Source organism: Amblyomma americanum, chromosome 1 (genome assembly GCF_052857255.1).
Source record: "Amblyomma americanum isolate KBUSLIRL-KWMA chromosome 1, ASM5285725v1, whole genome shotgun sequence".
NCBI classification, from domain to species: domain Eukaryota; kingdom Metazoa; phylum Arthropoda; class Arachnida; order Ixodida; family Ixodidae; genus Amblyomma; species Amblyomma americanum.
In genome coordinates this window covers 51,014,488-51,039,627 of record NC_135497.1, presented here as the reverse complement: position 1 = coordinate 51,039,627, position 25,140 = coordinate 51,014,488, and the positions used below count along the sequence as shown (strand labels likewise).

General features: G+C 49.0%; 1 protein-coding gene across 3 annotated transcripts in view; it reads left to right on the top strand.

The window, feature by feature from the left end:
* Positions 1-25,140, top strand: part of LOC144112799 (sushi, von Willebrand factor type A, EGF and pentraxin domain-containing protein 1-like) — a 132,399-nt gene that overhangs the window by 34,751 nt on the left and 72,508 nt on the right. For 2 of the 3 annotated variants that reach the window (XM_077645608.1, XM_077645609.1), the window contains exons 2-7: positions 4,189-4,252; positions 8,627-8,673; positions 11,765-12,118; positions 20,413-20,548; positions 20,592-20,743; positions 24,577-24,768. In XM_077645608.1, coding sequence (XP_077501734.1) covers positions 4,189-4,252; positions 8,627-8,673; positions 11,765-12,118; positions 20,413-20,548; positions 20,592-20,743; positions 24,577-24,768 — 945 coding nt within the window. Of the gene's footprint in view, positions 1-4,188; positions 4,253-8,626; positions 8,674-11,764; positions 12,119-20,412; positions 20,549-20,591; positions 20,744-24,576; positions 24,769-25,140 lie in introns of those variants that run through there. The other variant, XM_077645610.1, reaches the window with a different exon arrangement.

Sequence of the window (25,140 nt, the reverse complement as noted above, 5' to 3'; positions counted from 1 at the left end):
GTATCCCTCTCTCTCCGCGTGAGGTACCTGCACTGCTTACGTTACGGTTGAAAAATTGAGCACATGATTCAGTGTTTTCCATAAAATTGTCTATATGGAATAGTTTCAGCGTTTTTAACCGCGCCTAGTGCTAATAAAATCTCCGCTTCCTAACCATCCGCTTCCCGGTCGCTCTCTTCCTATACAACACATACCGTAGTCGCTGTCTGGCCCGTCATGGCGCACGATGTTTCGTGTTGCCTTCGCTGATCACTAATGCAGTCTAGAGGGTTACGATGAGATGCTGTACGTGATGCCGCGCCGTCTGAGTTGACTGCCATTATAATTATGCAGGCTGGATCCCAAAAGCTGGTATAGCTAAAGGTTTCATTCAGCAAAATGCCGCACGCCGTCTCAAAAGAAAAGTAGACAGATAGGCGGACGTCCTGTTACCCTTTGTGCGGCGCTAAGAATCCATTTTTTTAGCGGAATGAGTGAATTAGAGCAGGCATAATCGGCGAATATTCAGTCACTACACCGACGTAGACTTGCACATGGCGGATGTGCGGCGCTTGTTTCGCCGCACACCCGCTCCTTCATGGTCGCCCGCGGCGGGTGGCCGAGGCCTCGTTGCTGTCAGACGGCGCGCATGCAGCTGCTGCAATCACCGCGCGTCGCTCCTCCCGCCATTCGGATCGTGTAACTTAACCGGGCCGCCGTTGTGCATGCGCCGCAGTGCAGTTTTCTTCTAGGGACGTTTCATCTCTCGGGCCGTCGGCGCCGTCGGGACGGCCCAGTCATCGGCCGCGGCGCCAATTCATCACGGCCGCTCCGAAGAGTGCGCTCCGGCCCGCGCGGGCTCTGCCGCGGGAAAGGCTGCGCCGGCGTTGCGGCCTTCTTGACCGAAGGAGGCACGCAGTAGTAACATGCCCTCGAGCCACTGTTCTCGGGAAAGCGTCACGCGAGCGGCACGGACGAGAACGCACGGTTGCGAACCCTGTGGCGCTGACTCACGGATTCCGCTTTCATTTTCTCAGCGCCCGCCCTGCGGGAGCAGTGACTTCGGGCCCGGCCAAAGTAAACAGCGACTCTGTTTGCCGCGAAAAAGAGCGCCGAGGCCACTGGCTGACCCGTTTCCACCGAAACCGTATTCATTTCATGGCTCCCAGTCTGTCATATATGGTGCAACACGCGCAGCGTTAAGATACCGCGGTCTCCGCCACCTTGTGTTCAGCAGCATAACGCCACAGCCACTAAGCCACCGCGGCGGGTCCGGTTTTTCGTAATTCACGCGCTATGTTGACCACTATAGCAGGTGACCTAGCTAAAGACAACTAAGCTTTTAAAAAAGACGGCGTGTCCAAGCCCCGTGGAAACCCAAGTCGGCTGTATTTTTTCCGTTCTGTAAGGTTAATTAATTAGCATAGACTAATGAAATCAGTTTTCGGCTTCCGGAATAAAGTGTCAATTGACGAGTTGTCGATGGATAGGTGGCTTGCACCAATTTAGGCAGATTTATTTCTCGGCTTTGCTACCACGTGACGTCTTCTGGCGCGTCTCTCCGGCCCAGTGCGCACGCAGAGCCCAGTCGGAGAGCAAAGCGGGTTTCGTTCTCTGAGACGCGTCGACGCTCAAGCAGCACCGCTGTCACGTGGAAGCTTTTAGATTTTGCCAGTTGCCTGTTAATTGCCTATTAATCAAGGCTGGTAAAAAGATAAAACTACTTTGCGCAAAGGGCACTTTGGTGCTAACATTTCAGCAAGGTGTTCTTCAAGGCGACCCACAAGTTCTACATGCACACTTTATTCCTGAAGCCAAGTAGTGATAACTTGTATATTTAGTATTTACTAATTAATTAATTAATTAACTTTTGAGAGCGAACAAATACTGTAGACTAAGACACGCGACGCTCAACAGCCCTCAGTTGGTTTCGATGTGATTGGGCGCTTATTTTTTTTTTAAGCTTGGTTACCCTTAGCTGGGACACATGGTAGATGCAGAGCGGCAACCGTCGGAGGTGCTCCTAGAGCCCGGTGACCTCATAAGCTGGTAGCCTTAAGACATTGCCTTACTTACTTCGTGATGCTTTAATACGGTCAAACTTTTTCTGTCACTGCAGCGGTTTGTATAGCACGTTCTGCTGAAAATGTTACCGTTAGTGAGCGAGGAAAACTGCAAAGCGAACGCCCGCCGTCTGCCTTTCTCCCGCAAGAGAGCGCAGTTAATTTGAAAGAGCAGCCGCGAAGTTTCCCTTTCTCGAGCCGTAAGAAGCTGCTACGGGATGCACTCTCGTTGACAGGGCATTCCCCAAGCACTGCTCCCGGTGCATCATATTTAAGTGCCACCAAACGGCAGTTTCTGCCCTTAATGCAATGCAGTCGGGAGCCGCCGCGGTGGCTGCGTTTTTATGGAGGAAAAACGCTAAGGCGCCCGTGTGCTGTGCGATGTCAGTGCACGTTAAAGATGATCCCCAGGTGGTCGAAATTATTCCGGAGATCTCCACTACGGCACCTCCTTCCTTTCTTCTTTCACTCCCTCCCTTGTCCCTTCCCTTACGGCGGCGCGGTTCAGGTGTCCAAAGATATATGAGACAGATACCGCGCCATTTCCTTTCCCCAAAAACCAATTATATACTTAATGCAAGCAGTCAGGAGCCGCCGCGGTGGCTGAGTGGTTATGGCGCTCGGCTGCTGGCCCGAAAGACGCGGGTTCGATCCCGGCCGCGGCGGTCGAATTTCGATGGAGGCGACATTCTAGAGGCTCGTGTACTGTGCGATGTCAGCTGCACGTTAAAGAACCCCAGGTGGTCGAAGTTATCCGGAGCCCTCCACCACGGCGCCCCTCATAGCCTGAGTCGCTTTGGGACGTTAAATCCCTGTAAACTAAACTAGACTTAATGCAGTCAGAATGTGACTGGGGCGGCGGCATGGAAAGAAATGAACTCTCAGCTGCGACCCTATGTGGTAGCGACGGCGTAAACCTACTCGTATACTTGATACCGTATAGAGTCTGGTCACAGTACAGATGAGAAGATGTAGTGTTTCCTATACTATAGACCTTACTCTCAGCCTCCACCTGGTTGAACACAAGAGGCCGCTCGACGCGCGATACGGAAGTCACGGCCGTAAAAATACATCAGCGGCGGCAATATTTTGGATCCGCCAGAATGATTTATAACAATACCGCGCGGTGCCGCCGTATCGTCTGGTTCGCAGGAAGTCGGTAACGGCCCCGGTAGAGTGGGGAGGGCTGATGGCCTTGAGCACCTGGCAGCCTACGCTCGAAAAAGCACATTACGCGATGGCTGTCGCGATTCAAGTGAAAGCGCTTAAACTAATTTCCGTCAACCGAGACAACGATCTTGAATCTCTTTGCCGCGTACTGCGCCTGAATACAGATGTGGGCAATAATTGGGCTCCGGGTAGTCCTTGGGCTCTCAAGATAACTGTGTCATCAGCCAAAACGATAAACGCACCCATGCTTTTAATTATACAAAAACGGAAGTATATGTGTAGGAAAGACTCTAAAATAGCAATTTTGAACACGTTCTTATTAGACACGGTATGATGCGCGAGAGCCATCAAGTGTAATTTTCCGAGACCCGTTGGCGTAAACACGCAGTCTGTGCCGATGTTTTTGCGCGCACTTAAAAAGGAAAAAGAAAAGAAAATATTTTCACTCGTCGTGCTTCTGAGGCAGTTACTTAAGGATCGCAGACGCTAAATGGCCTTCACTGGCGCCAGATTTTTATTTTCTTTTTCCATGCCAGACGTACAAAGCGTTCTTTGTTATTCGTTGCTTCGAAACATAAGCACATCTTAATGCCGCTCATCGAACAGAGTTACACTTTGATTTGACCAAATCTTTGCGTTTCAGAAACATTTACGCTACATAACCTTCACTTTTCTCAGTCGCTGCTGGTCGATGCAGTTTCCCTCAGAAATAACGTGCCGTGTCTTGTCTTACCACACGTGCTCAGTATACCGTGGGTTTGGGGCTCTCTTTGGCCACCCACGTCAATGCGCCCAGCCATGTGCGAGCCGAGCGGCAGCTTGGCTAAATTAAAAGCTGCTGGCCGCATACCATTAATTTAGTCGTAGTCTTATTTCTCTCAGCTATATTCACTGAAGGGGTCGTTAATCCATGAATATATGAATCCCACAATATTTATTTCTCTTTTTTCTCCCTCTTCTGTGTGTTTATTTGCAGTGGCAACAGCCATGGTCGCAGTTTCGTGCACCTATCATCATGAACGTCACCCTCACACAAAAAGGTAAGGCACGCGTGGCTGCAGCGCTTACTTTGAGCATTTACTATTTTTTCCTGTAATTTCCGTGCGTAGCTTTTCGTAACTCTCTGAGCCGAGGCCCACACGATAGCCTGCATGTATTTGTTCCTTGCGATAATAATAACAATAATAATTGGTTTTGGGGGAAAGGAAATGGCGCAGTATCTGTCTCATATATCGTTGGACATCTGAACCACGCCGTAAGGGAAGGGATAAAGGAGGGAGTGAAAGAAGAGGTGCTGTAGTGGAGGGCTCCGGAATAATTTCGACCACCTGGGCATCTTTAACGTGCACTGACATCGCAAAGCACACGGGCGCCTTAGCATTTTGCCTCCATAAAAACGCAGCCGCCGCGGTCGGGTTCGAACCCGGGAACTCCGGATCAGTAGTCGAGCGCCCTAACCACTTAGCCACCGCGGCGGGTATTCCTTGCGATGCTGGTCCGCTGTTACGGGTACGTGCCGATCAAGGAAAACCCTATTCATGTGCTACACGCCAGCGATCGGCGTCCCCATCGCCGAGTTCCGCAACCGGCCGGGGAATTTGTTTTTTCTGCTTCGATCAAATTTTCCTCCCCCTTCGATTCGTCCGTGGTCTATGGCACGTTTTCACCCTATGCGCATTCCTTCGCGGCCGACCGGCCAGTTAGCTTGGTGGTCTTCTTCTTCTTCTTCTTCTTCTTCTTCTTCTTCTTCTTCTTCTTCTTCTTCTTCTTCTTCTTCTTCTTCTTCTTCTTCTTCTTCTTCTTCTTCTTCTTCTTCTTCTTCTTCTTCTTCTTCTTCTTCTTCTTCTTCTTCTTCTTCTTCTTCTTCTTCTTCTTCTTCTTCTTCTTCTTCTTCTTCTTCTTCTTCTTCTTCCTCACCCCAGGTATATGGCACATACCCACGCTGGGCGATTGGCCAAGGTGTAGTAGAATAAACAAAGAAGTTTCCATGGAAGATGACGACAAAATTGTAGCACCAATCGTGAATTTTGAAAAATAAATGAATGAAAACAACAGAACAATATTGAAAGTGAAATAACAGACAGCATTTTGGTGAAAAAAGAAGAGCTCGTAAACTTTAAAAGAATTAGGCGCATATCTTCGTCTTCCTTCCATAATTATTATTTTCTAAAGGAGAGCTGACGCGTGCTTGCACATCGTTGCACAGGAAAGAAACGTGGCGGTCGCGACTCCTCACAGCCACTAATAATTATCGCGCTAAAAATATGTATTAGTGGAAGTAGCCATTACTGAATGTCGGCGCAATCTGAGGGCACATTTTGCGGCAGTTATTTTCACCGATCGTTTGTTTTCTCTATTTGCTGTCTGTCGTTGCCGCCTCCGGCACCAAAGCCAGCGTTGACCAATGGTAAAGAGGCGAATTATTGAGCGGGAAAAAGCATCGCAACCATGGTACGGCCCCTGGCGTCATCGCGAAAGGTGGTTGCATTTTAGAGCGATAGCGTTAAGGCTCCCGATCTGCAGAGAATGCGGCGGCGTCTTCGTGGCCGGCTTTGTGAGCGAAAAATCCCCGGTGAAGGAACCTGGGATCGCTTACACAGCTCCGTATCTGGAATGGAGGAAAACTGAGAAGAACAAGTTGGGCGTTCTAATGCGCAAAGCATGTATAGAAGAGCACTTGGTATCCCGGTCAACGCGGGAACAGAAAGTACTAAACATTGGCATTCACAACACCGTAGACAGAATTACTGAAGGCCATTCGATTTCGCAGAGGACGCGGCTGTCAGGAAGCAGGACGGAAAGGGACGCACTAGATAGATTAGGGCTCCCATGCAATTGGTCAACGGAGTACAGTTGAAAGAACAGCATAGAAGCGGTATCGAGGTGTGGCCCGTTCCGAGAAACATGCGCCCGGAATTTCGTAAGGAGGAACGCTAGGGCGAACGCCGCCAGGGGAACGTGGGGCGGAATGGAAGAGGCAATTTACGTGGACGCGGCGGGATCGGCGGGAGAGCATGCACGAACGCGGAAGGGAAATTACGTAACGGGGCAACAGTTCGATGCCAGGGAATCGGCCAGGCGGCGGTTGCTTTGCCGACGGTTTCCCGGAGGCTCTCATGTGTAATTGCGGACTCCCAGGCTGCATGTCGGAACTATACTATAGGAAGGATTGGTAGACACGTAAACAGATTACTTCAAAGTGAAGAAAAAAAAGGACCAAGCCCTTAGTGATATGAACCGCAGCACACACTGCGGATGTTGGAAGCGAAGGTGCTCACGCCGCTGTCCGCGCGCTGTTACCCCAGGTCCTCCAACATTCGCAGGAACGTGATTATTCAGAGCCGTTATTAAGCTACAGGGATTTACTCTAAACTCTAACATTTGAGATTAGCGAGGAAAGTATACGCCGCACCGGACAAAAATCTAAACGGGGAGCAAGAGGTCACCCTAAGGAAATGGCAATCAAATACTTATATCAACCCAGTCAAAGCCAGCTATATGTTTTCAAATTTGCGCGATCCGCATTGCTCCTTCTGCGATGAAGTGGCTAACTTATACCACATGGTATGGGCATGCCAGAACAATCCAGGTACTGCGAGAATCAGTAACCCAACAACTGAGAACTGGGAGGCGACGCTGTCCGGCTCGCACCTGGAGGACCAGAGTTCGATGGTGAACCGGGCAAGAGCGGCGGCAATAGCCAATGTGCTCCCGGAATGAAGGCCAACCTAACAAACCTCGATTTATTCTGTGCAGTAAATGCTTTTCTCACTCACTCAAGCAATTTAAATGAGCCTCTAGGTTGCGGCGCCATCACAACCTGCCGACCGGATAGTGAGAAAACTGGGCACAGTGGCAGGTGACAGATTGGTCGCAAGAATTTGCTCGTGAAGAAGCAACCTGAGCCGCACAAGCACTTGCCATCGCAGGGCCATCGCTTAACCGCTGCACCACTGCGACATGAGTAGCATGAGGACTCCCAGGAATCTATGAATATTAACTAAAGAATGAGCAATTCTGCGTGTATGGGCATTAAAGCTACCGCGTGATACCTGTAAAGCGGAGCTTAAGTGTCCCCTCTAATTTTTTTTTTTGTCAAAGTGCGCTCTCTGCTTTAAAGCAATCGTTCCGACCACGTCGTCTATTCGCGAAGTAATGGACTCGTGTGACATCGAACCGAGGTTGCATATATAGTTAGAATCGCAGAACACTAATCCAGTGTTATCAAACTATATATATATATATATATATATATATATATATATATATATATATATATATATATATATATATATATATATATATATATATATATATAATCACCAAAAATTGAAGAAACATAACAGGATTTAATTCACGACGTTTCGGCTGGAGGACCAGCCTGGTCCTCCTTGAGGCTGGTCCTCCAGCCGAAACGTCGTGAATTAAATCCTGTTATGTTTCTTCAATTTTTGGTGATTTTATATTATATTGACCAAATCAGCTGCCAGAAATCACTTTTGGTATATATATATATATATATATATATATATATATATATATATATATATATATATATATATATATCGTACATCGTTGGACACCTGAACCGCGCCGTAAGGAAAGGGATACAGGAGGGACTTAGGAAGAAAGAGGTGCCGTAGTGGACGGCTCCGTAATAATTTCGACCACCTGGTGATCTTTAACGTGCACTGACATCGCACAGCACACGGGCGCCTTAGCGTTTTGCCTCCATAAAAACCCAGCCGCCGCGGTCGTGTTCGAACCCGGGAACCAAACAGTATCAGGCATAATTCTAGAATAGGTATGGCAGCTGCTCTGTCCACCCAGGGCATATCTCTTCCCGCACTGTAAGAATGCATAAGACACGATGTCGATACACTCTATCCTAATTAGTTGCCCTAATTAGCGCATGAAGGAAGGTAAAGGGCTGTCTCTGCGGCGAAGCTAGGATGAAATATAGAGGGAAAGAGGGAGCTCTAAGCTACGCAATGGACGCAGACTGGCGCAAAAAGCTTTCCGAATGAAAAATGCAAATGAAAAGAAAATGCCGAGGCGTTATCTATACGCAGCGATGAAAATACTCTCGACCTTGACATTGAGTCACCTTTCGCCTTCAGTTGTAGCAAGCAGCCGGCAGGCCTGTGTGGTCGGGGAATTTTGAGCCAACGAACGCCACGATATGTATCTCACGTCGGTGTGCCCACGAAGATTAAACCAAAGAACTGCATATTTACAAGAACTGGTTGCCGGCAGCTCCATTTGTGGAACACCGGCGTCGCAGTGCATAACGCCACGGTGTTTTGTGATCTTTCTTTTTTACATGGTGCTATTTTTTTACGGCTATGTGTTTTTGCTGAAAGCGTGTAGAATGCAAAAGTTGTTTATCTTTTGTTTTTTCCTTCTTGTTTCAGATCCCATACGGAGCGGCACAACTTCCTAGGCAATTTTCTACTTAATGGTATGAAATCCGCTGCTCTTTACTCCTGGAAAACGCTCTATCAGCACACCTTTTTGGCACCTACAGCCTCATAACCTTATCTTCCAAGCGCGCTTCGAAGCCAGCAACACGCATGCCTAGAATGTCAATGTCGAATACATATTAGTGATCGCCCTCCATCTTTACGGTCACATTTAAAGGTTCGTGCATTTGCAGCAGGGAAAGTCGTGTTTCGCATAAAGAGGCCAACTACAGACGCCGCAGCGCTGTTCCTTGGTTTCTCTCTCCCTATTTCAGCTCATTCTTTCTCTCTCTCTAAGAGCTGTAAAGGTGAGCGAAATAAGGGAAGAAGCTGTAATCGCTTCGTTGCGGGTAGAACAGGTTACGATTCGGGCGTCTTCATGAACAGAAAAAAAAAAGGGGGGGGGGGGGGGGGAGTGGGCTTGAAACTCTTCTAATCAAGGCGTCGTGCCTGCGAAGCTGCAAGGCATTTCTGCCTGTATTTTGTCCCCTACAAGGGTTGCGCTTTTGCAACAAACGCCGAGAAAAACCTACCGCAGAGGCTTAGCCGCGCAGTGTGGAAAGGGACCGGTTTCCTTTAGATCTGCTGGATGCGGGCAGGATTCGCTCTTTGTCCCACCTGACGCCTGCTAATGTTCGCATTTGATTACCTTCGTGTCAACTGCCTGAGAGAAAATAACTGCCTGGGCTATTTTGTCGCAAGCATGAAACAAGCGCCCGGTTTACGGTACAACGGTTGTGTCCGAGTATATTCGGGTACGGACGAATGACTGAAGAAAAAAAAAAGCTCATACGGGTCCTCGAATGCACTACGTGCGCTTCTGCAAATTGCACGAAATTTACGAATTGACGTTAGGCGCCTGGCCTGCTGACCAACTGGAAGGAGCTTGCGAATGCTGATTCAAAACTGCTTAGCAACAGAAATGGTTTGGTGTGTGTGTATATATATATATATATATATATATATATATATATATATATATATATATATATATATATATATATATATATATATATATATATATATATATATATATATATATATATATATATATATATACATGCATACTCGTACACACACACCCAACACGTTCTCTGCAGCCAACTGCACCTAATTTCACTGCACTGTTCACCAGCAGGCAACGGGTAAGCGAGGGTACGCCACAGCCCATTAGGTCCGCTTCGAGAACGTTGTTTGTAAGTGCTTATTTTTTAAAAAAAGCTGGAACACATGTCGTGAGCCGTTTTTAGTTGTTTTCACACGTGGATCAGCTCAGCGGTGCCCAGACGGCGTGATGTTTAGGACAGGAATTGAGAAAAAGAAGGCGTTTCGAATGTGTCATGCTTACTAAGGAGAAGAAGAAGAAGAATACGGGGCTGGTAGGTTGATTTGCTAACTCCTTTAAAATTCTTGGAGCTCTTATTTTTTCGCCAAAATGCTGTCTGTTATTTTACTTTAAATATTCTTCTGTCGTTTTTTACTGATACATTTGTCAAAATTAACGCTTGGTGCTAAAATTTTGTCGTAATCTCCTATGGAATTTTTCTTGTTTATGCCACCACACCTTGGCCAATCCCCCCATGTGGGTATGTGCCATGTTTTAAGAGGAATAAGAAGAAGAATACGGGCCTGTCTTGGCCGATCCCCCAGTGTGGGTATGTTGTTGTGTTAACAACAGCAACTATTCAGAAGCTTGCAGCAACAACAAGTCCACTTTTGGAGTAGGACCAAACGCTTGGGTTCGCAGGTAATTACCGACGCATTCTTGGAGGAATTAGGAAGCCCCGGACGGCGCCAGGGCAGACATGTGAGGCGCTTCGCAGGTAGCCTGCTAGTTGTGCGTTCCCGAGGAATCCGAGAGAGGTGTTGAGGGCTTCTCAACGAAGGCCCGTTGAGACACCAGGTCGTTCAGCGCGGGCTGTTTTCAAGCAGTCGCTATATTTGTAACGAGCTGTGAAGCGCCCATGGAGGTGCGATGGCCCTGACTGGTGGCACTCGTTTCTTGTTGCGTCTCACCACTGAGTTGCCCGTCGCCTTGTCGTGTTAACGGGTGGTGTCCGAGATATTCACCGTCGACTAGGTTAGAGACAAAGCGCAAATTGAAAAAAATATTAAAGACATTTGACAGAAAATCGCCCTTCGTCGTCTAGCACAAGAGATTTTGAACTCACGGGCTACCTTCCAGGGGGTGCGCAGGAGACTGCGAAACGGCGTACGACGGAGGCAGCGGACAGGATATGTACAAGGCGTGCACGCAACGACGCTATTGTATGAGCATCTTTCGCTCTGTGCTTCGTCTTCGCACTATTGTGATGTGTCCAGCAATATCTAATGTTGTTGGCATCTCTGATATATCCCCTACCTCTGTGTACGTTCACAACGCCCGTCCGCAGCACTGGAAATTTACTCATAGTATAACTTACGATCTTCCGTTCTGCCACAGTGTGTACGATAAGACTTGAAAAGAATTCTCAGTAGCAAAAATTTGGCACTTAATTGTTACCAGTCCAAATAAAACACGCTAGGAGGCTTGCATGCAAGCGATGCTTACTTGAAATCCTAGAAATATTGTTTCATAGTTCCTCAGTGTGCACCTAATGGCTGACCTCTATCTCTGCTAAGACATCAGCCTCTATTATAGTTAGGCCCTGTGTCTTCCTTTTCCCTACAGTTCCGCCTATTTCCTAGCGGCTTATATATAACGCTATGCAACTAGTGGCCACTCTGATCACTCTGTTAATGTTCGCCCAGCGTAATAGCTTAGTAGCTACAGTGCTGTGCTTGTGAGCCCAAGGTCTCGGGATTTCGTCTCCAACGAAATGAAAAAAAAAAGCACCCGTGTGCTTTAAGATGTCGGCGCTTGTTGAAGAACCTTAGGGGGTCGAAATTAATCCGGAACCCTCCACTAGACCGCCTCTCATATACCGTGTGCAGTTTTTTGGATGTTATACCCCTCATAACATGCCACATGTTTCTATTGGGTAGCTCTACAGTCTCACCAGATATCGGTGAAAAAATGTATGCGTGATACCTTCTGTATTGTTGTCGAATGCAACTTTCTTGGCTATTCGCGCGGCACGCCCTTCGCAGGCAATGACAGCCGCACCGGCTCGGTCCCGAGACCGCACGCCGACGTGCTGCCGTACAGAGCGCCCCACGAGGACGTCGCGAGGCGACGCCAGAGGCACCGGCACCGGAGGCGGCCGCACGGGCCCAGGGTGCCCGACATCATCTACAGCTTCGGCAGCCAGGCGGCGCCCAAGCTGCTCTACAGGGGCAAAGGGTACCGCGTCGGACCCTACACGGGCTACGTGGACGTGTGGACGATACCGCGCCAAGCACGGCCCCTCTCTCTGCCCCCACCGCGGTCGACGACGTCGACGCCTCCGCTACAGCAGCAGCGGCAGCGCGACGACTTCCCCGAGGGCACCGCCTTCGCGAGAGGTATATCTCCAGTTCCCTTTAGCCTCCCTTGCGGTTGCCGCTTCGTGGACGAAAATGGCGGAAAGTTATAGCGCTGTCGCGCGGACACTTTCGACGAAGTCGATAGCGATCAAACTCAACGCAGATCCTGGGTTGCTACACGACCAATTCGATCGCGATCGAGCCTGATCCCGCTCGACATCGAGCCGGTTCATGGAGAGCGATCCATCTTAACCCTGTCAAGGGCTCCTGCCCTTGAGCTCGGGAAACAAAAAAGGCAGACCAGAAATGAAGCGTACAGAAATACATTGTATAACAGCTATACAATTTTAAAATAACTCTTTATTTCACTCAGTGCGGCTTGTTTTCCAAAGTTATGCGAACACCACGCGCCTGCGTAGGCAGTAGTGAACGATTTCAGCACCCACGGTGTTTTGCGTGCGTTCGCGGAGGAACATGCTCTATACCTGTGTCATAGCGGCGGAAATTTCGATCAGAAGTGGTTTTTTTTACTTTTACTTGATTACAAACCCATTTATTTGGCGCCATTTGTAGAAACACGTGTACACACATCGCAACGTATCGTTTAACATGGGAATTCGTCGACCTGGTCAGGTGGGGACATGTAGTAGTGTTTCATGTGGAGCGCGCTCAGAAATTCAGTCAGGATCGTGCTTGATCCAGATCGGAAGCGCCCGTGTCACAGCAGTTATTAGATAACAGCAAATGCGCTGACCTAGCTCGACTGGCACTGTGTTACACTAATAATAGTGCCGCATGGGTGATCTGTTGTGAGCTTTCCCTTGCGGGATGAACTCTTTTAGTAAATACATGTTTGTTGCATACATAATACGCACTATAGACACGCATACTGTACATGCGCAGATCTCTGCATCGCAGCTGTTCTCACAACCAAATAGAAGTGCAAAACCGGAGTACCCGCGCGTAAAGTGCTGCTTAACCCCTGTCTACAACTTGAATTCCCTGAGCTCAATGACTGGCGCCTGCTTTCCAGATTCAAGTGAGGCGTAAATGTAGTCAAGACTCCGTTTCCTTCTACAGGACATAACTATAGACCAGTGGTCCGCTCCTCAGCCACTGCTGTCAGGAATCGCTCGAACCGCTTATAGCTCAATGCTTTACCTAAAAATTTTTAACTCGCGATCTTTTTGTGTTCGAGTAAGAGATCTTGCGGTTTTCTCGAAAGGAATGTCTATAGCTCAGCGTCAGTTTGAGCGGATGGCGGTTTTTGTCTCGCTTCAGGTTTTTTTTTTCTTGGCTAGGCACGTCTGTACCGACTGGTCATGGCGACACGTTACCCACTAACGTGCAAGATTCGGTCCGAATGATCTTACGCGGTTGACGAATGGCTGAACGGGGCCAATTTGGCTCCTTCGTAACTGTTTCGGTTTAGGTGGGCTGAGAGTGTACGCTGAAATTTTCCTTGAGCTTTGGTTTGGCTTTTAAATGGATTCATTTTCGGGGTTCTCGCCGACGGGCGGCTGAGCATCCAGGCCGCGGCGAAGTGCAAATACGCCCCTGTACCGAGGACACGGAGGAAGACTACAGGAGTGGAAACTCTGCCGTCTGCGGCGACCAGAAAACGTCACAAGCTTGCGGCGCCACTATCCTGCTGGCGGCGCCTGGCGGCATGGAAAGAAACTACTGAAATATAACGTCACGGCGTGCCCGCTGAAGCAAACACTCGTCTCGTCTGCTTGTCGTCTGCTCTGAGCGCGCGCCGCCGGAGCGCCTGCCCGGACGCTGCATTTTTAATTTTTTTTTTCCCTGCTGCTTCTACGAGGAGCCGCAAGGCGCCGCCACTGCATGCGCCCCCGTCGGCGCATACAACTGTGACTTTATCTGGTCGCCTGCGCTCGCTCTCGCAGACGGGAGTTTCACCTCCTGTATAGTCTTGCTCTGTGAGCGAGGATCAATCAGCTGGTCGAAATTAATCCGGAGCCCGTGGCTTAAAGTACTGGTCTGGCACATAACAAACCCAGCGTCTAATCACTTTTTTGGCCCAAGGCGGGTCCGTGGTTTGCTCAGCGCCGCTGCAGCCAATGCCGGAGCACAGCGAAGCTAAGTATAGAACACGCGTGGAGAGCGCGCAAAGCATGCGATGGTATTGTTTGTTATGATGAGAACAGAGAAAGGGAAAGGAGGTGGCCACACCGTAGTTGCCGAGCTGAGGGATGCCACCTGAACTTTGGTCGACACGGCGGAAGGGGATAACAAGGGAATAAAAAGTGATGAGGAGGAAAAAGAAATAGAGAGACGCGCACAGAGGTCGAGCAAACTTCGCTCTACGCTTAAAGAACGGAATTTGCCAAATGAGGGCGAAAAATTCTGGCATTCGTATTCCGGCTTTGGAGCTCCGAAATGTTGGGATTAACAGCGTGCATCGCATCTCATCTGGACGCCCCAACGGCCCGTCGAAGCATTGTAGTTGTGCGTTGTTACGGGCTGGTTGGTTCATTTCAATAAATGGTAGGAATGCACGAACCAGACGGGAGAGGAGGCAAAGGAACGAAAACGACACCACGAGCGCAGACTTCCAGCTGTTTATTGATGAGTGAAAGCGCATGCTATATAGGCGCGAAACAGAAGCGCGCAAACCATCTTTGTCGTTCGCAAGGGTACTGTTATAAAAAGGCACACCGCGATCATTTTGCTTTACTTGGGTAAACAAAAACACATAAACTAAATCGCATCATTGCAGCAAGAGAGATTAAACAAGGGGCAATCAGTCATCATGTCGCTAGGAGCTTCATGTCAGGGCAAATAATTGCAGCCAGATTTACAGCTAATTTACAGTAAAAAAAAAACGAGAATTGGAATTTACGATCAACCTGATTAAAGGCGAGGGGAAAAATGGAACACGGAGTGACGTTTTAGATGGTGATAAACAACAATCAACAAAATGAAGGCGATGGTGATAAGATAAAAGCATGGTATGAAGCGTGTAAAAACAAGCATGGCAGGATGGAAACAAGGAACAAGTATATAGGTGAACATTAAAACCGCATAAAAGAATACATTGTTGAGCATGAAAGACATCAGAGAATTATAAATGGCCTTTAAAAAAAAATCGATTTTATTGTGCAGTGATTTCATAGATCCATTGCTGACACATTTTTCATATTGTGAGAAGCCTCCACCACCTCCCTTCGGGATTTATCTTTTGATCTGAACAAAAACATAAAGTATAAGGCACTATTTTCTTACCATTATCCTTGCCTTCGCAATTTTCTTAATGGCACGCTAGGTGACCTAGTTATTCTTAATCGCCAGACTACGTTCATGTGATCATTCATTAAGACGTCTGCCAGCCTGCCCAATGTAACACCTGTCGCAGGTGAGGGGAATTTTGCGCACTAGACCGGAATCGCACTTCATGAACTTGTGCTCGTGGTTCGTGGTACACCGTGGCCTGCTTTTGTTTTCTTTGAATACCAAAGGGCACGCGCTGCTCAGTTTACACGGTGCCGTGAAAACCATCCTGACACCATATCGGTTCGCCACTGTTTTGATGTTGTGTGACGCGCGGTGTAGATACGGCTTCAGCTGCGGCGATTTTTTTCCTGTTAATTTCATTCTCTTTTTTTGCGGCTTTAAACTTTCGTAATAACCTAGAAAAAAAATCATGCAACAGTAAAATAGAGGCAAGCTTTGATCAACAAGTCCAGCGCTTTCGTTCTGTTGTTTACCATCTCCACCTGATCGCCGCAGTATGTGGAAATTTATTACAGACGTTTAAAGGCCGCAAAAAGGAGAATGAAATTGATAGGAAAAACCACTGCAGGCGATGCCGTGCATGCACTCTGTGGCACACAAGGATAAAAAGTGGCGAATCGATATGGCGCCAGAATGGTTTTCTCGACGCAGTGTAAACTGTGCAGCGCGTGCACTTTGATATCAAAAGAAAACACAAGCAAGCTTCAGTGTACCACGAATCACGACAAAAACTTCACAAGTGCGATTTAGGCCTTGCGTACAAAATTCCCCTCACTTGCGCCAGGTTTTCCATTGGTTGGATTACCGCCGCGGTGGCTGAGTGGTCATGGCGCTCGGCTGCTCACCCGAAAGACGCGGGTTCGATCCCGGCCGCGGCGGTCGAATTTCGATGGTGGCGAAATTCTAGAGGCCCGTGTGCTGTGCGATGTCGGCGCATGTTAAAGAGCCCCAGGTGGTCGAAATTTCCGGAGACCTTCACTACGGCGTCCCTCATAGCCCGAGTCTCTTTGGGACGTTGAAACCCCACGAACTAAATTAAACATTGGTCAGACTGGCGGATGTTTTAATGAGCGTACGTAAACGTAGTCTGGCAATTAAGAACAACTCTAGAGGTCACCTAGCACACCCTTGTGAGAACCGTGAAGGCAAGGAAGAAAAAGGTGCTTCACACTCCGCTCTTTCGTAACACCATGTTTTTGTTCCGATTAAAAGATAAAACCCAGAGGGAGGTCGTCGAAGGTTTTCACATTATGAAAACGTGTCAGCACTCCATGTACTTAGCTTTCACAGAATGAAATCGTTTTTTTTAGGATATAAATTTCTGACCCCTTTCATGTGTCATGCTTGGCTGCAAATTGTTTTTCAGGCCCGAAAATGTATTATTGTATCTGGTTTTAATGTTCACCTATACACTTCTGCCTTGTTGTTTCTATCCTGTCATGCTTTTTTTTTGCATACTTCCTACCATGCGTTTAGTCTATCACCCTCGCCTTCATTTTGTTGATTGTTGTTTTTCATTCTACCATTTATAGTGTCACCGCGCGTTTTATTTTTGCCGTCGCCTTTAACAGGTTGATTGCAAGTTTCGGCTCTTTTTTTTTTGCTGTAAATTGTCTGCAATTCTTTGCTTTGGCCTGAAACTCCTAGCTACATTTTCTTTTTTGTGTCTGTGTTTTACCCCAGGAAAGAAACATATGTTCACTGTTTGCTATGTCATATCGGTACCTGTGTGAAAGACAAAGGTGGTTGCACGCTTCGGTTGCGGTCTTATGTACCATGTGCTTTCGCTTATGAATAAACAGTATAGGAAGTCTGCGCCCGAGGTGTCATTTTCATGGCGGAAATTCTTCACGCGCCTACCAATCGATGTGAAAAAATGACGATACGGCCCCTCGGCGGTGGCCTTGTTTACAAGGCCTCCGTAGCAACAAGGCCGCCGTAGCGGGGCCGAAACGTAATTTTTAGAACGATTGGGTCTGCGCTTGAAGAATTCCCGCCATGAAAATACCCGACCAGACGGGTTCCCGCCAAACACTGGATTTCACCGGTGTCGTTTTCGTTTCTCCTGTCTCCTGTCCTGTCTGATTTGCGCCGCCCTACCTTTTATTGTGCGCGCGCTGTCGTCCCTTGCGACTGCAGAGAATAGGAAATAGCGTCGCAGGTTGCCTGCAGGAAGTTGCTCATTCGCTTTGAATAAGCCACGCGCCGCTGTTTTTTATTACTTCTGCTGCTATACGGTAACGGCTAACCATTTTGTCGGAAGCAAGGCGGCCATTGGGTCTAGTTGATTTCACGTGCTGAAGTCTTTGACGCAGTGCAGTGTGTTGGGCGAGTTGGTTTTTTGACTTCCGTAACTGCAGCGAATTTGATGACACAGAGAAGTTGCTGTGTGTCTTCTTCTCTGTGTTTTCAAATGCGCTATAGTTATGAAAGACTTTAACGCGCTTCTCTTGGGGTCTTCTCCGATGTCCCGTGTGTAGTTTCCCAGTGGTCGCGCGTTAAAACCTTCCGTACGTTTTGTCAGGTCACGGAGAAAAGGCAAGGCTTCTTCCTTTCCTACAGGAAACAACTAACAACAAGTTGCCCGCTGCCATATCGCAGTGCGATGAAAGTAGTTGTGAGCTTTCAGGAGCGATTCATTCTCGCGTGAACCTTGCATCATTTTTGGTTACAAGCGCGAAAAAAGACACAACACGAGGCAGAAAGACGGGACGCCTGTAACCAAAGATGAACAGTTACCAATTTGGCCAGCAAGACGTTCCTTTGAACCTTACACTGCCATGTCATATCGCTTGTGTCCAAGGGAAGGGGGGGTTTATTGCAGACGTACGCACAAATGAGCTCTCAGAGATGCTCCTTGGGGAACGTGTTCAGCAGTAACAGGACTGCAACAGAACCGCATAATTAATGGCCGAGCTATTGCTTCACAGCAACACAAATGAGCGGACGTCAGGTGATAGCCTGTGATTCTTCGTCTGGTGCTCTGTGTCTCGCGCTGGTTTGTGTTGCTGTGCAGTAACAACAGGACAGGACATGTCACGGTTGATGCTGCATGCTGAATGACCAGTGGGTGTGCCGAACTAACCAGCCCTCGACACAAAGTATGAGGAAGCAAAATTGGGTGACCGCACAGTTACGTACCATCATCAGAAGCAGTCAAGACAGCAGGGCCTATTCCACCACGTTGCGAAAAGCGGGCGCCGCGTATCGCCAAAAGTATGGTTCCAGATTACCTGCCGCACGCTCACACGTTCCCTTTCATAAAGCTGACAACTGTACTTGGCTGCAAGCGACACGGCTTGCGCGCTCGGGCGCGAGCGCTGCAGCAGACGACACGAAGCACCACGCCGGGCTCTGTCTGCGCATGCGCTAGCTTGCGTCGCTGCATGAACCGCAGCCATGCGCGTGCGCGTTCATTCCAGAAGCGCACGACAGGGTCCTTGTGTACGGCGCACGCCGCTGAGTTGAGTGCGCGTACATTCGAGGACAAAAACGTTTTGAGCTCGCGATTAGCGAAAATTCTGAAGAGTCTAGGCGTGAAGCCACAAAAAGGAAGTCGGTTGCTTTAAACTTTTGGCGCCGTATGTGAACTCTGCAGAACTCTGCAGTGGATCAGTTTCAGGTCACAGGGGAATTTTTCATTTTTTTTTCGGCAGATGCTGCTCACACAACGCACTTCCCGCTGAAAATAGGCGGAACAGTGTCACAGGGACATCTTCATTTGACAATCGAGCCGTCAAGATGCTCGAACTCCGTCGAATTTGAAGGATTTGTCCCGCTGCACCACGGCAAAGTCGATAGCTGCTAGTGGTTCAGTAATTACGCCGGACTCTGGTGACGCCGCAGTCGCCACCGATGGTTTTGCGTGTATGCTAACAGCACTGTGTAAGATCAACACATCGAAAAAAACAATTTTTCCGTGGATGTACAGGTGGTGAAACGACTGCCTACAGTAAGGCCAACTAATGTTTTTCACCACCAAGTGGCCAGCGGCTGCACTGCGAGTGCTTGGCAAAAGTCGTCTGCTGTAGTCGGATACAACTTAAGTCTGCAGTGAAGCTCCGCCCACATTTAGGACTGGCACACAGATTTCCTCCACGACAAAAAAGTAGTTCGTCGTTAAAACTTCTCTCGTCACCTAAACAAGTACGAAAAAAAAGTTATAAGCTCAATAATTTTGATACCTGGCTTGTTTAATAAAATCAAATATTAAACAGCTGATTTTGTTTACTTCTGTGACTGACTAGCGGAGTGATACAGTACGCCGCGGACCGTGGCCCAGTGTTACCAACTGCTGTTTTTTTTTTAAGTTGTATCCTACTATAGAGCAGGTGATCATTCGCAGAACGATCTGCCGCGGAACCTCTATAGCGGCATTCGTCGTCGGGACGACCAATTACAGTGAATAACGGCAGAAATAACTGAACAAGGATAGTTTCGCTTTATCGTTTGTATATCTCCGTGTTGTGCAATTGAGGCCTAACGATTCAAATTTGGCGCGTTTGGGTAATTAAACGGGTGCTGTCGCGTGGCGGCTATTCTTTGGCCCTGTCGTCGGACAGCGTCGGACAGAAAACACGCGCAGAGACGCGCACTGTCTATTGACCCACTGTAGTAGCGCTGGTGCACTACTGAGCGAGCAGTGGCCAGGAATTTTTGCATAAATGGCAACACGGAAATTCTTAAGCTTCGCTGTGTACTTTATGGAGCCATAATGGGGCTGTGTATTTTTTATTTCCGAAAGAAAAAAAGTTACTTGTTGAGCCTAAGTGACTTGCAGCTATTCTACTGCCTTATATTCGTTCCCCACTGTGTCGCTGTTATCATGCCGCGCCAAGAGGGTGCGCTGCCGCCGCTCGAATATGGCAGCCACCATAACACGCTGGCTATCGAAGCCCTTCGCTCCTCCGTCAACTCGACAGACTGCTGACTCGATGGCCCTTGAAGCCGCCCATTTAGCACCGCTGATTTTCTTCTTGAATCGATACGGTTCAAAAGCCTTCGAAACAAAGATGCAGCGCATGCATCTTCAGCCGTTGGAGGGCACCGCTGCAGAGACGGGCGCTTTTCGAACGCAGTGCTGATCGCGCCCGAGAGGAGCAACGCCGTGGAGCCGCCGTCCTGCCTGCGCTGCCCCAAGGACCGCACGGTGTGGGTGGGTCCGGGCTTCTCTTGCGCCGAGGTTCCCAAGCCGCGGCTCAGGCCCTGCTCCAGGTGGGTCGAGCGCGGGCCGGGGAGCGGCAGCGCGGAGCTTTAGGCTTCTGTCCCTCCCAGGTGAGGTGCACGTGACAGCCACCATGGGGCCGCAGCCGGGCTCACTCGTCATGGAAGGTGTCTACCAGATCAGCTTCACTGTCCAGGCGCCAGGCATGGTGCCTCAGAGCTGCCACTACAAACTCAGGGTCAAAGGTACTGTGCGCTTTTTTCTTTCTTTGACGCTCCCGTACCCGTCTGACTGTAATGAAAGCGTGTGGCGTGGGGACGGCCGGCGTCAGGCATACAGGGCCTGTGCTCAACAGGTTAGGGCTGTTCGCCATTGAGTGGCGGAAGTGGATGTGCCAGTCACGATATCGAACGATGTGATCGCCCGGGTGCACGCAAATTCTTAACGGTTACTTTGACCAGCTCTGAAATCTTTCCAGCGAATTTGTTCACACCAACCTCCAACTTCTGCAAGTGTTTGTCGTGAGACAGCTTATAGTAACAATGCGTGTAGCGATTGCTGCCTTTACGTTTTTCTCCGAATTGTCGCTTCGTCTTTGATGTCGTTGATCTGGGGCTTGAAAATGTGAGATAGTGCATGGGTCTTACTACTAGCGAAAACTTGAGCTGCGTACGCAGTATTCGCATCCTGTGCCAAATAGTCTTGCCCGTGGTCTTTCCTAATGGTTGGCGTATAACGAGCCATTCGCACGCACTTGCGACCTTTTCTGGCTCGCCGTTACCCTTTTGGCAACCGCTGTACTACTTGCGAATGCGGCGTCCTGGCGTCGCAACCTTGAAGCACGAGCAGAGAAATCCACCGAGTCCTTCGTGAAATTAACGACATGTGGAAGCTGCGATGTCTCCATTCGCATCACGCGCGTCAGGCTTGCACGTGTTGTCACAGGTCCTGCGATGGCACATCGCGCGTAGCTTGTACCGGGCTTTCAGGTTGCAGGTGGTAACAAGCGGATTAGACGGGCCGCATATTTTCGGCGTGCTGCTGGTTCGCCAATACGCTCCAATGCTTTCACACGTGGCCAAGATATAGAAGTGCCGTAGGCACTTCGTGGCTAATCCATTTTCTTTATTTACAGTCGGATACAGCTTAAGTATGCACTAAAGCTTCGCCCACATTCGGGATCGCCGCACAGAATTCCTCAACGACAAAAAAGTACTCCGTTGCTGACACTTCCCGTGTTATCTAAGCAAGAAGCTTATCACACGAAAAAATTATGAGCTGGAGAATTTTTATACGTAGCTTGTTTAATATAGTCAGACATTACAAAACTGATTTCGTTTATTGTTGAGATCGGCCAGCGGAGTAATACAGGACGCCGCGGACCACGGCCCAGTGTTACCAACCGCTGTATTTTTTCTTTTAAGTTGTATCCTACTATAGAAAAATTTATTACGTGTACTGCAACGAAAAATTACTACGAGTGAACGCAAAAGTTTTCTATGCTCTTTGCATGTTTACCTCCTCGGCTTAGTTTTTTGCGCCTTTCATAATCGGTATTTAACCTCCTGCCCTCGATGGGAACTGTACTCTCATTATTCTGTGTGAAAATGTGTCGTGTAGACAAAACTTATCGCATCTATGATCTCACTATTTTCTATCTGATGACGGCCTCAGGCAAAAGGCGTCTGTCCAATCGGCTGTGTAATATAGTCTGGGCATCTGGTGGAAGGGCCCATGTGCTAGAGCCGCGCTGACTGCAGGAGAGCCCATGTCCTTCTCTGTTGGCGCACAGTCTGGAAGCGTATCTGGAGAAGCTGCAGTCATCGAGGACTGCACATTTATTGGTCTCCGCCGTACGTGGTAGTCGTGGCACGGGGCTTACATTGGCCGCGTTGGCAGTTATTGACACTAACAACTGATATATGTTTATGCCTCTGATTGCCTTCAGTGACTCGAATTTACTTGTATTGTAATTTAGAACGTCGATACGCGTACGCAACGTCAAAAGCGCGTGAATAAATGGTGATCCTGGTGGTTGAGCCGATGCCGAGCGTTTGGACCCTTGAGGCCCCACGGCGGAGGCAACTCACCACTTTGGCCCCAGCTTCCTGCAGACGGCACCTCTGGCCTGACCTGACCAGGGAAAATCGGCAGCCGTTTTTTCCTGTCCTCCTCTCCATCGTTCACCTTCCTATCTTCTCTCACAACTTTCCTATCTCGTACTCACTTCTTGGTTTTTCCTTTTTTTTTTCCTGGAGGCTAGGAACGTTAACCTTGCGTGAACTACCCTACTTTGCGCCATGCTGGGTTACAGTTGGGGTGTATAGCTGACGTGGGCAGGACTAGCTTGCAAGTACCTATCCCCTCCCCTCCTTGGGATCCGTGGTGGGCGGCTGCCACAGTGGCCGAAAAACATCTCTTTTTTATGGCTGTTCTTTTTTTTTCATACGATCACCCTCCAAAACGAGGGCGCACCGAAGTAACTGCGCAGTTCTTCGTGACGAGCAAAAACGACTTCCCGAGCTTCCGTGTTATTCATAGTGAACACTGTGAAAAAACCCCGCATCATATCTCTCCTTCTATTCTTTCAAGAACTCTAACTGAAGCCGCAGGCCAAGGGTATAAGATAAAGAAGACAGCAAATGGAGACCTTCTTTTAGAGGTGTTGTGCAACCATAAGTACGAGAAACTTGCAGTCATCAGCCTTTGGAGATATTCCCATAGGAGTTGGCCCTCACCGATCATTGAATGCTGTTCGGGGTGTAATTTCCTACAATCACTGATGTACATGAGCCTAGAAGTACTGCTGGATGGACTCAAAGAGCCGCATGTGACAAATGTGTATAGAATCAGAATCAGGCGAGACGAGAAAGAAATAGCAGCAAGACACTTGGTTCTGACCTTCGCATCGAGCACATTCCCTGACTCTGTGGAGGTAGGGTACACAAAAATATAACTTATGCCACATACCTATACCCAACACATGTCGCTGCTTCAAATGCCAAAGGTACGGCCAGGGCTGCTAGAGCTGCTGGGGGGGGGGGGGGGGGGGAGGCGGGGAAAGTCACGTGTGCCAAGTATGCCTCCCACGACCATCCTACCGATAGGTGCGAAGTTTAACCTCATCCTTGTGCAAACTGTGAGGGCAGTCAGTCTGCTTGCTCACGCGCCTGCCCAACATAGAAGCAGGAAAAAGATTATTACACTCAAGGTGAAAGGAAGCATAACTTTCAGAGTCGCGCGGAAGCGGCTTTCTTTGGTTCAACATCTAGTTACTCCGTTGTGTTGCAACACGGCGCGGCATCACAGCGGTATTCGGCTCAGGCCACACGCAGTGAGCATAGGGCAGGGCCATACGCGCCCCCAGTGGAAGGAGCTGGCGCTGCTCCGCCACCCGCAAAGCAGGTTGCGCGGACCCCCAGACCAGCAGGCCTGAAGGCCTCGCCTCACGCGGCGAGGTCTAACTCGCATGTACCCGTGAGTTCTGCGCGATCTTCCCACAACAAGCCAAGACAGTCCTGTGCCGCCGACGTCGCAGGGACGGCTGGGAACCTTAGAACAAAACAAATAATAGAAGCCCCAAATCACGGGACCGTAAACAACGTACTAGTTCTTTTTTTCACTTCACACGGCGTAAGATGGCCTTCATAATGCAATGGAATTGTAGGGGACTATTAAATAACTTAAATTGCATAAAATACATCTTAGCTACACTCACGCCTGTGGCCTTGTGTATACAAGAAACGAATACAGGTCCCCTGCTCACAAAATATACTCCTTAAAAGATACAATTTTTCGCCGCCACCGAGAGCAGGCGAAGGGGCTCTCGAGTGGCGTTGTCATCATAATAAAAAATGAGCCTGTACTAAAAACTAGACTTGGAGCGATAGCAGGCGCTCTGCTTGCACGCAAATCAATGACAGTTGTGTATATATCGGACCTCTTTCTTCTTGTCTTCTTTCACTCCCTCCTTTATCCCTTCCCTTACGGCGCAGTTCGGGTGTCCACAGAGATATGTGAAGCAGATAATGCGCCAATTCCTTTCCCCAAAAAGCAATTTTCATTTTCATTTCCACAGTGCGTCGCTGCCCGGCGCTGCGTCGTCCCGAGCACGGCAGCGCCCGCTGCAGCCGCGGCCGTCACTGGGGCAGCCGGTGCCGGTTCTTCTGCCAGCCGGGCTACACGATGCAGGAGCGCGTGGCCACCCGCTGCGCCATCCACGACGGCGTCCGGGTCAGCTGGACGCCACACCCGGAGCCCGTCTGCAGGGGTGAGCGACCATTCCCTCACGCATCACGTCCGTCAGCCACGGGCTGATGACGTCACTGTTAGCGCAGGTGGCCCTGCAAATTCAGTGTTCTGTCGTCCTTGCAGAAGTCACGGCCTAGCCTGAAGTCAGCGGACTAGAGCTGGCGGAGCAAACGCACCGTGATGGCTGTAGTTGAGTTGGAATAGAAAAGGAATCGAGGTTTAACTACATTAAATATCCGTGAACTGCGCTAGACTTGTGAATTGTGGGTCACATTTGCGGTTGTTTATGCGTATTTTTTACCATTTTTGCGCAGTTTTTTTTCAATGCGCATTGTAGTTGTCGTGACACCAAAACCCCGCCGATGGTATAGAGGCGAAATTCGCTGACGTC